Source organism: Daphnia pulex, chromosome 4 (genome assembly GCF_021134715.1).
Source record: "Daphnia pulex isolate KAP4 chromosome 4, ASM2113471v1".
Taxonomy (NCBI): domain Eukaryota; kingdom Metazoa; phylum Arthropoda; class Branchiopoda; order Diplostraca; family Daphniidae; genus Daphnia; species Daphnia pulex.
This window is the reverse complement of record NC_060020.1, coordinates 5657947-5670839: the sequence shown is the minus strand read 5'-3', so window position 1 is coordinate 5670839 and position 12893 is coordinate 5657947. Positions and strand designations below refer to the sequence as shown.

Here is a 12893-nt window from a genome sequence, read left to right as displayed (position 1 = left end):
TAGATTGTTTACCAAAAGTGGCCATCTGCTATTCACATTGAAAACTATCACAAAAATATATCCCGCCAAGGTTGATTTTTTAAATTCAGCAGTTCGTTTTCGTAGTTCGTCTTTTGGCAACAGCTAGGTTCCCCGTCAGCTGGAATCTCACTATTTTGGTATTGAGCATTTGTCTTTTTTTTCCAATTTTTATGGAAATGGTCATCGTCAACTTAATAAAAATTACTTGATTAACTCCAAGCTAAAAGAACATTTTTACTAGGAAGATCGAACCTCCATTGTATATTTAATGGATTTGATGTGCTATGCACAATTTGCCTTTCTTAAAGCTTTTATGTTCGTTATTGAGCACATTTTTCCTGAATACTGAATTGTTCAACGTTATTGAGAATTGAGATCCCTAAATGTTTAACTGTGTAAACATTATGCTTTAATGAGTAATTCGTATTTCGATTCGAAATTGTTCTATTTTGTAGTCAATTTGAGTTTGGGTTTTATTACATGTTGATGTTATACTTTTTCGTTTTATTACATGTGGTCTTTATCTTTGCCATAATCGCTACCGCAGGCCGACGGGCTCTAATCGGGTTTGGTAGGAAGGTGGTTTTAGATTAAAATTCTCTACAGTATTGGCTTGAATTCATTCCCTGTTTCTTTTTGCAGCCAAGAAATTGTTCGATAGGTAAGAACGGGAAACCGAGGACCTGAAGGATTCAGTCCACGATTTTCCCTCTACCTCTCTGCTATGCTGACTCATGGCGCCAGTATTGCTGATCACAAACAGTGACATCATGAAATGAATATGGATTGATCATGTGTTCGAAACTTGGATAAGATTGACAGAGGAATATTTTCAAAAAAGCCGACTGTCCTTCAAACGGTTCGAAATGGAAGATTTATTCATTCACCGAAGAAACGAGTCAAATGACTCAAATGTCCATTTGTATAGTTTTAAGCCATTACCATTTAACTTAGTATTCATTTTGATATTGGTTGTTGTAGACCCATCCCCAGCAACGACAACCTGCAGAAGGAAAGGCACGTAAAACTTTTCTTGCAGAGGTTGGGTGAGAACGACACGTGTTACACAACCATTTGGTATTCATTTTGATATTGGTTGTTGTAGGCCCATCCCCAGCAACGTAAAACTGCAGAAGGAAAGGACAATCACACTCGAAGGTCACGGAGATCATTACATAAAACGTATCATGCAGCGGTGTAGAGGTTGGGTGAGAACGGGACGTGTTTCATCATTTTCAAGCAGCTACAATAGCCGCAAGGCTTAAGAGGTGAGGGTGATCAAAAAATCGTATAAAATGAGAGAGAAAAGGCGAAGGTAAGTCAGTCGAGGGAGCATCTCCGACACGGCAACAACTACAGCGCTCTGTCTGTCAGTTCGCATCCATGGGTAAATATTCTGTCTTTTACATAGAGTTTGGTATCAAACCTTGTTTTGTTTATGTATGCCTGTTATTATGTAATATTTATGTCAACATTTATTATTGTCTAGCAAACTATGGCGTAGTGCTGCTGTTGTGTGTTGAATCATTGATGGCTGGGTTGACCACTGGTGTAGCGATGTCTCCTTGGTATGGCGGATACCATACCGCAACGCCGCCGCCTTACTACCCAAAAGCAACTTACTCAACGACCAGTTACTGCACTTAGGTCTTCAAGTACTACACCACTAAAGCACCGGACTTGAATAGCACAACTTACGCTGCCCCGAGCCATTACACTGATGCCCTGAAGTATTACTGTGCCCCGAGTTACTACACCAAGGCGACGGAGGATGACTACGCATGCTGCCCATCCTCCGAGGCTCATACACCGAGGCTCCTAAGTATTACTCTGTTCTCATCTACATATTGCACCGATTTTCCTAAATACTACTCTGTTCCCAACTGCTACACCAAGGCTCCCGCTGATTACTACACCGAAGCCGCAAAGTACTACTCTGCCCCGATCTACACAACCATAACTGAGGCGGCCAAGTATTACGCTCTCCCGACCTACTCCTCAGAAGCTGCTCTTTCGTACTACGTTGAACAGGAATACTACACTGATGCTCCAGTTCACTACACCACGACCTACGCTACACCGCAGCCCCAAGTACTACACCGAAGAAGCCGCCTACAACAACGTATGCTGCCTAGTATACTACACCGAGGCTCCCAAGTACTACATCACTAAGGCACCGGAATTCTACACGTGTATGTATCTACCCCTGCCTACTACACCGAGGTCCCGCATTACTGAAGCGCTCAAGTACTACACTACAACCTGCGCTTCCCCGAGCTACTACACCTACGTCCCGAAGTATTACTGCGCGTAAAAGGAGTCGTCTAAAAAAAAAGAAGTTATGCCCGAACTGCAGTGCCATGTCTGTCACCAACTGCATTCCTCATCGTGTAACCGATTCGCAATTATGGGTAAATATTCTTATTTTCATGAGTTTGGATAAATTCTATTTTTTTCTATTTGTTGATATGTCTGTTAAATTTAAACATTAATATAAAATATTATTTCCTGTTTAGTCAACTATGTCATCGTGCTCCTGTTGGGTGTTGTATCGTTGATGGCTGGATCGACTGCTGGTGTAGCGATGTCTCCTTGGTATGGCGGAAACCAAACCGCAACGCCGCCGCCTTCCTACTCAACTTACTGCACCGATGTCTTCAAGTACTACATTACCAAAGCACCGGAGTTTTATACCACAACTTACGCTGCCCCGAGCCACTACACTGATGCCCTGAAGTATTACTCTGCCCTGAGTTACTACACCATCTAGGCGACGGATGACACCACATGACTACGTATACTGCCTATCCTACTACACCGAGGCTTCTTAGTATTACTCTGTTCTCAGCTACTTATTGCACCGATTTTCCTAAATACTACTGTTTCCAGCTGCTACACCGAGGCTCCCGCTGATTTCTCCACCAAGGCGGTCGAATGCTATACCGAAGCGGCAAAGTACTACTCTGCCCCGATCTACACAACCACAACTGAGGCGGATAAGTATTACGGAGGCTGCTCTTTTGTGCTACGTTGAACAGAATTACTACACTGATGCTCCAGTCTACTACACCACGACTTACGCTACACCTACCTACAACACCGCAGCCCCCAAGTACTACACCGAAGAAGCCGCCTATTACACAACTACGTACGCTGCCTCGTTTACTACGTCGACGAAATTAAGTATTGCCCTGCTCGAAACTACTACCAAACTTAGGTTCATATTTATTGCAATTTCCACGACTATGTCACCACTGCTCCGACCTATACACCGAAGTTCTTAAGTATTTCTCTGTATGTGTTGAAAGATTACTGAAATACAAAATTGATTGATACTACAAGTGCATGTTTCTACTTTCACCTTAAGTAACTTTCCTCCTGCTGATAATAGCATATTGTGAGAAAATATTTCTGAGTGCTATGTAAACTAACAAAAAATTGATCTTGCCCAATAACAATTCAAACTCTTATTTTTACAATTCAATAATATCTAAACTCCTTTTTCTATCATTAAAAAGTCCACAAACCTATTAATTTCTGCTAAGTCCAGACTTTTGTTTTTGAAAAAAAATTTTAAAAAATTCCCCTTACATAATTTTTAAAAAATTATCGCAACAAAATTTACTAGAATATTTTTTTGTATGCAAAATTTTATTTTTATAATATTCACATACATCTTATACATTTTTCCTGTGGCCCCCAGGGGGGGGGGGCCTGTCGCTTTCTCTACCGCGATAATAACATGATGCAAGTTAAATGCAAGTTATTATTTGTTTGGCGCAGAAAGCTTGTTTTATCTAGCAGTTCTCGACTGTTTCAAACCTAACATTGATCAGGTTGCCTCAGTCGTATACTGCATGATTGAATGAAAACTCAAAAGACAACAGATCAAACTTTTAACGCAGCAACACAAAATATCACTGGCAGAGCAATTTCATATGGCATGGATGAAAACACAAACACAAAAATGTTTAAGTCAGGAACCCAGATGCAACAGCTCAGCTACAACAGCACAGCAACTTCTGGATTACACTGCAACCACATGCTGCATACAACAGTTCAATTTGTCTTTGTCACACCTTTCACCATTTGGCTGCAACAAGGTAACCACCAGTGTTTGTTTTACCTGTTTAAGAAAAGAAAATTATTTTCGAGAAACACAACTGTGTACACATGCATACACATTAATTATAACAAAAGAATACAAAGAGTAACAGAAAACTACGCAGTCCAACAGAATAACTTTGATATCTGATTCAAAATTTCTATAGTAGCGGAGCAAATTGGTCTACTCTCTAGTCATGTTAACTAAATCTGTAGTACTTTTGCAAGACATTTTATCAAAATAATTACTTTTTCCTGTTGAATGGGGTGAGACGTGAGCCAAAGAACAGGCAGCGAGACACACAAGGCACGCCAATTCGGAAATGTACAGGGCTACAGGCACTTCCCAAGTCTGAGTTGAATGATTTGGCAAATTGGTTTCTACGTGCTAAATCACCTGTAAAGTTTCACTTCAACATTTTACATTCAATAGCAATAGGAAATTAACAATAAATACCTTTTAATTTTCATCGTGAGAAACGTCACAACCAACTTCTGCTGCGTCTTGGATCAAAATGGCCGCTAAACTTCCCTGAAGACACTCGCGCTACCTGGTGGACATCATACAGCCACTTATTCACAGCCACCTATTGACAGCCATTAGATTCCTGTTCCAAATGACTGAACGCAGCGGCTGGATTGAATTCGACATGCCTTTCGGCTTTCACTAGCTTGGCAGTTGGCACGAAATGAATCAAATGAGCATAAACACACAAAGTTTTTAGTTAGCTTTTCACAATTGTTAACTCTTTCAACATAAAAATCTATAATATTAACAGAAAGTGTTGGGGGGGTCAAGACAAAAAATTAAACTTACATTTTTCTGAAGAAAAGAATAATTTTCCTGCCTGTGACTGAAAGGCAACAGCACCAGTTATCTGTACATACAGTGAGTTGAGTTCCAACTAACTTTAGCATCAAACAGTTAGTCATGTTGAATCTAAAGGAAATATGTCAATAAATATTCCAACATTAATCCAATAAACTAAAGTTTATGGCTACCTACTGCTCTTGTTTAACATTCAGAAAAATACAACACATGTTAGTATGTGCCCTGCATTTGTTCATATTCTTCTATTAAGCTGCTGCAATAAACCTGAAGATTACCCATGGCCTAGATGATATGATATTTTTCATAGCTTTACCTATGAGGGAAAATACAATCTATGGCATCAAATTACAGTTTAAAACCAAAAGAAGAAGAATACTTGTATGTCAACGAATTGTTTGTTGAAAAACATATTCAGAAAAACAAACATGTTCACACCAGTTGGGTCACTCTGGAGTAGTGACCAAGATCAAAATAGAAACTGCTGATAATTAGACGAATATTAACTAAGTCTGGGAACAAGTATTTTAAAAAATTGTGACTACCTGTATTAACTACATGATGCATTCAGCAGAATGAAGATTTTTAATAATAAAGTTGGTGGTAGTGATGGTAGGCTACTTGTATGCTACTGTTTCCTTTCCCGTTCCTACAGGTTAGATTGAGGAATTTTGAATTTGATCCAGCACACATAAGGAATAAATCACATCACAAACAAGTTTCACAGAAAAGAACTTGAATTTACTGATGAATTCATCGGTAATTTTCATGGAAAAATAGGGAAACTTTTGACAACCACTCAACACAACAATCCGCCATTTAGCGTTTTGGATTTGGGGTGTCAGAAGTGTCCAATAGATGACATAGGCGTCGTCGTTTTCATGTGATGGCGAAAAGTTGATGGTTTATAATTAAGCTGCGTCTTGGAACAAAATGGCCGCAATGCTTCAGTGCTAAAGAGACTCGCGCTACCTGGTGGACATCATTTCAACCACCTATTGACAGCCACAAAATGATGTAGCAGAAATGGGTTGCTGGTCATGACGTTTCTCTCGATGGAAATTAAAAGGTATTTATTGTTGATATCCAATTGTTATCGAATTTAAAATGTTGGTTGGCATTATGAACTGAGCGGAAAATGATAAAATGGCTATGCCGTCTAGCGTAAAAAAAAGAAACGTTTGACAGTAACATGGTAACATGAAAACAATATCCGCTCGTTAGCACTTGACACTCAATTGAAAGAAAAGAACTAAACAAAAAAAGGCAAGTAACTTTGATAATCACTTGACTTAATATTCTCCCTTCCAAATTTGGGAAAATTGATCCAAATTGATGGACAAATCAGATTGAGGAAAAGGTTATTTTTTGAACGGAATCATTTTTATTTAAACTGTGAGAGCGACTAAATACATTCAACATATACCGTCCCCTCTTTTTAAAAAATTAAACACATAAAACCTTCAAAGAATTTCTTTGTTACCCATTTCTAGATTATGAATGAACGGATGTTCAACAACAATTTGACGACCACTGACTTAGTATTGATAGGCACTTCACGAAGTTTGTAAGTTGGTGAAACATTTTACACTTCAATTAATTGTTACATTTTCAGCCGGTTTAGTCTCAATGTCTAAATACAAAATTCAATTAGTTAAAAAAATCTTATTTAATTTGGTTTAAGGCTAATTAATTCGAGCAGAAACTATATTACCTGGCCATCTTCAGCCTTTTTGAAGCCATTCGATACAGCTTAAAGAGTTCAAATTCTTTTTGTTCAGGAGTCAGAGTGTCAAGAAAAGCAGCATACTTCATTTTGTAAGAGTAATTCGCCTGTAAGAATGTTATCAAGACAAGAAACAATTACAACTATTCTCCAAACATTGTTTTAATAAATGTTACTTGTGTAGCTTCTTCGTTGTATTCAGTCTTCTCTTCCTCACTTAATTCCATCCAGAGTCTTGATATATCGGATTGCGGATCACTTGAACGCTCTGGGGATGCTAAAGTTGCGGAAGTGGGCTTGACAATCCATAATGAGTTGCAAAAGATTTGAAGTGAAATCCCTTCAAAACTGAACAGTTCGTCTTTTTGCTCTTCAGGAGTCAGCGTTTCAAAATAGGCATAGTAACTGATCTGCAAGAATGTTATCAAGACAAGAAACAATTATAACTTTTCTCCAAACATTGTTTCAATAAATGTTACTTGGGTAGCTTTGACTTTGTAACGAGTCTTTTCGTTAGCAGGTAGATCCTTCCAGAGTGTTTTCATTATGCAAAAAATACTGTAGCCAAGGTTTGCCATTCTAACATATCTGAAATGTAAAAAACATCGTTGAGCCAACACTTGGACTTGGATAACAGGGTGACCGTTTTTAATGAGCGAAGTCGATCGATAAAGCGATTTTTTATAATTCAAAAGCAGTTACATAATTTCAATGAATAACTAAAGGGCTAAACTTTAAAGTAAAGTCACTATTGGTACTACAAAACCATTACTGCGAATGTTAAAACATGTACGGTCATTGGCGAGATACTCTCATACGAGACCGAGATGAGAAGATGAGAGTTGAGCCACTTATTCAAAAATTTGAATGGCCATGCCACTTACAATAACAATAACATAGTTAATGATTTCATCAGATGGGAGAGAGGAAACAAAAGATTAGATTAGATTACCAAAATTGAAGACGAAGAGCCAAACTAACGCGTCACGTTAACTCTGACGAGAATGCACAGTGAATGTAGAAACTGAAAGCCTGAAAGGAACGCTATCTCCCCTCGAACTCGCTCCTCTTTTTTGTACGCTTGAAACAGGTATGACTTTACTGCCACCTAGCGGCCATACTGTAAATCATATGAATTTCAGAATTTGATGTGTTCATTTGAATTTGAATCGTAACGTTATAATAATATAATAAATTATAAATATTAATAATACAATATAATTATATTAATAATACAATACACCACATGATGTCATGAGTCAGCATTCTTCAAGTTTGTAAAAACTTCGTGTAAGGGGAAATTTTTTAGATTTTTTTCAAAAAATAAAAGTCTGGACTTAGCAGAAAATGTGGATTTTGAATTTAAGAAATATTGGTTTACTTTGGATATTTTAATTATAAAAAAAGTAAATATTTTTGAAATGTAAAACAAAATGAGTTTGAATTTTTATTGTTGTATTTTGCAAGATCAATTATTTGTAAGTTTACATAGCACATTCAGAAATATTTTCTCACATCATGCGATTATCAGCAGGAAGAAGGTTTAAGTTGAGGAGAAAATAGAGACATGCACTTGTGATTTATCAATCAAACTTGTATTTCAGCAATCTTTCAACACATCCAGAGAAATACTTCAGAACTTTGGTGTATAGGTCGGAGCAACATAAGTAGTGGTGACATGGTCAGGTGAAATTGCTGGTGAAATACATATGAACCTCAGTTTGGTAGTACTTTGGAGCAGGGTAATACTTAAATTCCTCGATGTAGTATAGCAGGCAGCGTACGTGGTTGTGTAATAGGCGGCTTCTTCGGTGTAGTACTTGGGGGCTGCGGTGTTGTAGCTAGGTGTAACGTAGATCGTGATGTAGTAGACTGGAGCATCAGTGTGGTGTTTCAGTTCAACGTAGCACGAAAGAGCAGCTTTTTTGTGGCAAGTCGGGACTGCGTAATACTTCGCCGCCTCAGTTCTGGTTGAGTTGATCGGGGCAGAGAAGTACTTTGCCGCTTCGGTGTAGTACTCGACCACTTTGGTGGAGTAATCAGCGGGAGCCTCGGTGTAGCAGCTGGGAATAGAGAAGTAGTTAGGAGCGTCGGTGCAGTAAGTAGCTGAGAACAGAGTAATACTTAGGAGCCTCGGTGTAGTAGGATGGGGCAGCATGCGTTGTCATGTAGTAATCGGTCGCCTTGGTGGTGTAGTAACTCGGGGCAGAGTAATACTTCAGGGCGTCAGTGTAGTGACTCGGGCAGCGTAAGTTGTGGTATAAAACTCCGGTGCTTTAGTGGTGTAGTACTTGAAGACCTCGGTGCAGAAACTGGTCGTTGCGTAAGTTATGTAGGAAGGCGGTGGCGTTGCAGTTTGGTTTGCGCCATACCAAGGAGACATCGGTACACCAATGGTCGACCCACCCATCAACGATACAACACCCAACAGGAGCACGACGCCATAGTTGACTAAACAGTAAATAAATTTAAACATTATTATTAAACATTAACAGGCATATTAACACATGGAAAACAAAAATATAATTGATAAAAAACTCAATGTAAAGACAGAATATTTACCCATGGTTGCGAACTGGCAATACGGTGAAGAATGCAGATGGTGAGTGCGCTGCAGTTGTTGCCGTGTCGGATATGCTCACTCGACTGATTTTCCTTCAGTTTTTCTCTCTCCTTTTATACTATTTTTTTTCTCACCCTCACCTCTAAAGCCTTGCGGGTGTTGTACCTGCTTGATAATGATGCAAAACGTCCGTCCTCACCCAACCTCTACACCACTGCATGACACGTTTTACGTAAACGTAATGATCTCCGTGACCTTCGAGTGTGACTGTCCTTTCCTTCTGCAGTTTGACGTTGCTGGGGATGGGTCCTACAACAACCAATATCAAAATGAATACCAAATGGTTATGTAACACGTGTCGTTCTCACCCAACCTCTACACCACTGCATGACAAGTTTTACGTGCCTTTCCTTCTGCAGGTTGTCGTTGCTGGGGATGGGTCTACAACAACCAATATAAAAATGAATACTAAATTAAATGATTATCGCTTAAAACTCACTTTATACAAATTTCGAACCGTTTGAAGGACAGTCGGCTTTTTTGAAAATATTCCTCTGTCAATCTTATCCAAGTTTCGAACACATGATCAATCCATATTCATTTCATGATGTCACTGTTTGTGATGAGCAATACTGGCGCCATGAGTCAGCATAGCAGAGAGGTAGAGGGAAAATCGTGGACTGAATCCTTCAGGTCCTCGGTTTCCCGTTCTTACATATCGAACAATTTCTTGGCTGCAAACAGAAACAGGGAATGAATTCAAGCCAATACTGTAGAAGAAATTTTTAATCTGAAACCACCTTCCTACCAAACCCAGTTAGAGCCCGTCTGCCTGCGGTAGTGATTATGGCAAAGATAAAGACCACATGTAATAAAACGAAAAAGTATAACATCAACATGTAATAAAACCAAAACTCAAATTGACTACAAAATAGAACAATTTCGAATCGAAATACGAATTACTCATTAAAGCATAATGTTTACACAGTTAAACATTTAGGGATCTCAATTCTCAATAACGTTGAACAATTCAGTATTCAGGAAAAATGTGCTCAATAACGAACATAAAAGCTTTAAGAAAGGCATATTGTGCATAGCACATCAAATCCATCAAATATACAATGGAGGTTCGATCTTCCTAGTAAAAATGTTCTTTTAGCTTGGAGTTAATCAAGTCATTTTTATTATAAGTTGACTATGACCATTTCCATAAAAATTGAAAAAGAAAAAGACAAATGCACAATACTAAAATAGTGAGATTCCAGCTGACGGGGGACCTAGCTGTTGCCAAAAGAGAAAAGACGAACTACGAAAACGAACTGCTGAATTTTAAAAATCAACCTTGGCGGGAAATATTTTTGTGATAGTTTTCAATGTGAATAGCAGATGGCGAGACCACTTTTGGTAAACAAACTAGCAGAAGACGACGCTTCGTTCACTAATCATTAGCACATTAGGTACTTCACATTTCTGTTAGGACTGACGATAGTGTTAAGTGTGGTGATAAGTATAACAGAATATCTACCCTACTTTAGCTTTAATGAACTCTGCATAATACTGCAAACCTTGATTAGCCATTCTAATGTCAGCAGAAATTTCTGAAACTAAAAGTTGGACAGACGACCTACCCGTTTGCTTCTACACAGGTTTTTAAATAAAGCAAAATCTTAGTCCGATAATTGAATGTGTCTTAACTTTCTTTTTGACAGGTGTGGGGTTATCAACAAATCAGATCTATAAAGAAGATGGCTATAGAAGAGAGGCCCGTGAATGTGAAGATAGAAGTTTCCACTTCAAAATTGATGATCACACATTCCTGTATGGAGTATTCAATGGGAAAGATGGATCTTCTGTGGCAGATTTTGCTGCACAGCGCATGCCTGCAGAAATCCTTCTTGGGCAGCTCAATGATAAAACCAGCCCAGAAGCTGTGAAAGAAGTCTTAAATGAAGCTTTCCTAGCAGTAGAGCGCAGCTATTTCGAATCAATTGATGACTTACTGGCTGAGAGAGCAAATCTTTTATGTGAATTACCTGAAGGTATTGTCTTATACAGCATGACCTGACATTTACCTTCTTTACAAAAACTCTAATCTTACTATAGGAATCAAATCATATGATGCATACCAACAATTTCCGGATATTGTGAATCGACTAAGAGCTGCTAATGTTCGGTTGTCTGCGAGTGCCTCAGCTGCAGTTGCGTTAATCTTTAATGGTTGGTACCACAACAGCTTCAGTGGTTCAATACTACAAGCATTTCTATGATATTCTTGTTGGTCACTTGTATAGGTCACTTGTATGTCGCTAATGTTGGAGACTGCCGAGCTTTATTATGTAAAATCGACGCAGAAGGAGTTTTGAGAGTAATGCAGCTAACGGTAGATCATGATTTGACCAACGAGGATGAAGTGCTCCGTCTGTCGCATATGGGACTTGAAGTGGAAAAACTTCAAAGTGATTCAATTATTTTTCTTTTTTAATCTCAGATAATTAATTGATTCAAAATGATTTGTGCAGATTTGCCGAGAAAAGGAAGTCATTTAACGACTCGTTGCTTGGGAAATTATACTGTTAAAGGAGGCTACAAAGATTTCGATCTCTTCAGTGCAGCTAAAGCGGAACCTGTTATTGCTGATGCTGAAATCATAGGACCTATTAATCTGGATGAGTCTTGCAGGTAAAAAAAAAAACTACGACAATTATCTAATTCCGTAACAACCATAGCCATCTACTGTTTTTCTCTTTATTAAAGGTTTTTACTGTTAACGACTCAAGGATTGTACGGAGCGTTAGAAGAAGCGACAAATAGCGAACAGGCTAACAAAGAAATTGCTCAGATTGTTGTGGAACAATTTGGATCCCAAAGCACTATAACGGGTGTAGCTCAAGGTGTTGTCGATCGAATCGCACGTATTCATCACGATCATTATATGGAAGTATGGAAGTTTACTACTCTTGTCTTGGGCAAAGCTAATTCTGATTTTCTTGGCATGAAATAGGACCCAAATCATGTCACTTGCTGTCAACGAGATGACATAACATTACTGATTCGAAATTTCAACTTTCAACTGTCTGCTCCACTGAGTGCAAGTAGCACACTACGTAGTTATAATACTTCCCTCAATGCATACAGCAATGATTCCTCAACGATGGGATTGAAATTTGACACTCAGCTAAACACACTGTCTTCTACAGTTGGCAATAGTATTAGTGAAACGCTTACTGAGGCTTCTATTACATCTTCAACAGAGAGTTCAGAGCAAATCAAGTCAAATCAATCTCAGAATATGCTCCTTGATGAAGATGGGAGGATTGGTCCCTACGTGGATTTCACCAACTTTTATCAAGCTGTCAGAAAAGCAAAAGATGAAGGCACGATTCCTGAGGATGCGATATACTAATTTATAAGTGTTTGGCTTATAATACTGATATGTACAGGCGAAATTACCCCAATAAAATTAACTTAAGATTTACCTTGATTTGCGAATACTGTCGAGTTTGCTGAAGTCTTTTCACAGTTGAAGATTCGAGGAATTATAGAAATGTTATGAATTCAGTGGACTAATTGATTTGATAACATCTTTTCGGAAAACACTTTTTGCTTCGTCACACGACACGAGGTCTGAACACACTGAGTGATTTAAATTT

At 38.5% G+C, this 12893-nt stretch overlaps 3 protein-coding genes and 2 long non-coding RNA genes across 7 annotated transcripts; 2 read left to right on the top strand and 3 right to left on the bottom strand.

The window, feature by feature from the left end:
• Positions 1 to 2665: 2665 nt before the first annotated feature.
• On the top strand, positions 2666 to 3356 carry LOC124192706. The gene is made up of 2 exons (XM_046586162.1): positions 2666 to 2851; positions 2911 to 3356. Exons 1-2 carry the CDS (start codon positions 2809 to 2811, stop codon positions 3303 to 3305), a joined length of 438 nt encoding a protein of 145 aa, XP_046442118.1. The 5' UTR covers positions 2666 to 2808; the 3' UTR covers positions 3306 to 3356.
• Positions 3357 to 3935: 579 nt separating this feature from the next.
• On the bottom strand, positions 3936 to 4603 carry LOC124192705. Its single transcript, XR_006873816.1, has 3 exons — positions 4583 to 4603; positions 4375 to 4522; positions 3936 to 4147 (listed from the first exon to the last, which is right to left on the bottom strand). It is a non-coding gene; the product is annotated as an uncharacterized LOC124192705 (long non-coding RNA).
• A 1409-nt stretch (positions 4604 to 6012) lies between these two features.
• Positions 6013 to 7859, bottom strand: LOC124192704. Of its 2 annotated transcripts, none has more exons than XM_046586161.1 (5): positions 7633 to 7859; positions 7160 to 7268; positions 6857 to 7090; positions 6669 to 6787; positions 6013 to 6587 (listed from the first exon to the last, which is right to left on the bottom strand). In XM_046586161.1, the coding sequence occupies exons 2-5, from the start codon at positions 7256 to 7258 to the stop codon at positions 6581 to 6583; spliced, it is 459 nt and encodes a 152-aa protein (XP_046442117.1). In that variant the 5' UTR covers positions 7259 to 7268; positions 7633 to 7859; the 3' UTR covers positions 6013 to 6580. The 2 variants fall into 2 exon arrangements, with proteins under 2 accessions (XP_046442117.1, XP_046442116.1); XM_046586160.1 differs by lacking the exon at positions 7633 to 7859 and adding an exon at positions 7565 to 7630.
• Positions 7860 to 9628: 1769 nt separating this feature from the next.
• LOC124192703 lies at positions 9629 to 10679 on the bottom strand. 2 transcript variants are annotated; one of them, XR_006873815.1, is made up of 3 exons: positions 10044 to 10679; positions 9761 to 9977; positions 9629 to 9684 (listed from the first exon to the last, which is right to left on the bottom strand). It is a non-coding gene; the product is annotated as an uncharacterized LOC124192703 (long non-coding RNA). The 2 variants fall into 2 exon arrangements; XR_006873814.1 differs by having other exon boundaries at positions 9630 to 9684; positions 9743 to 9977.
• LOC124192701 (TGF-beta-activated kinase 1 and MAP3K7-binding protein 1-like) lies at positions 10660 to 12718 on the top strand. Its single transcript, XM_046586157.1, has 7 exons — positions 10660 to 10889; positions 10953 to 11282; positions 11347 to 11460; positions 11535 to 11699; positions 11763 to 11922; positions 11998 to 12181; positions 12245 to 12718. The coding sequence occupies exons 1-7, from the start codon at positions 10826 to 10828 to the stop codon at positions 12644 to 12646; spliced, it is 1419 nt and encodes a 472-aa protein (XP_046442113.1). The 5' UTR covers positions 10660 to 10825; the 3' UTR covers positions 12647 to 12718.
• The last annotated feature ends 175 nt before the right edge of the window (positions 12719 to 12893 follow it).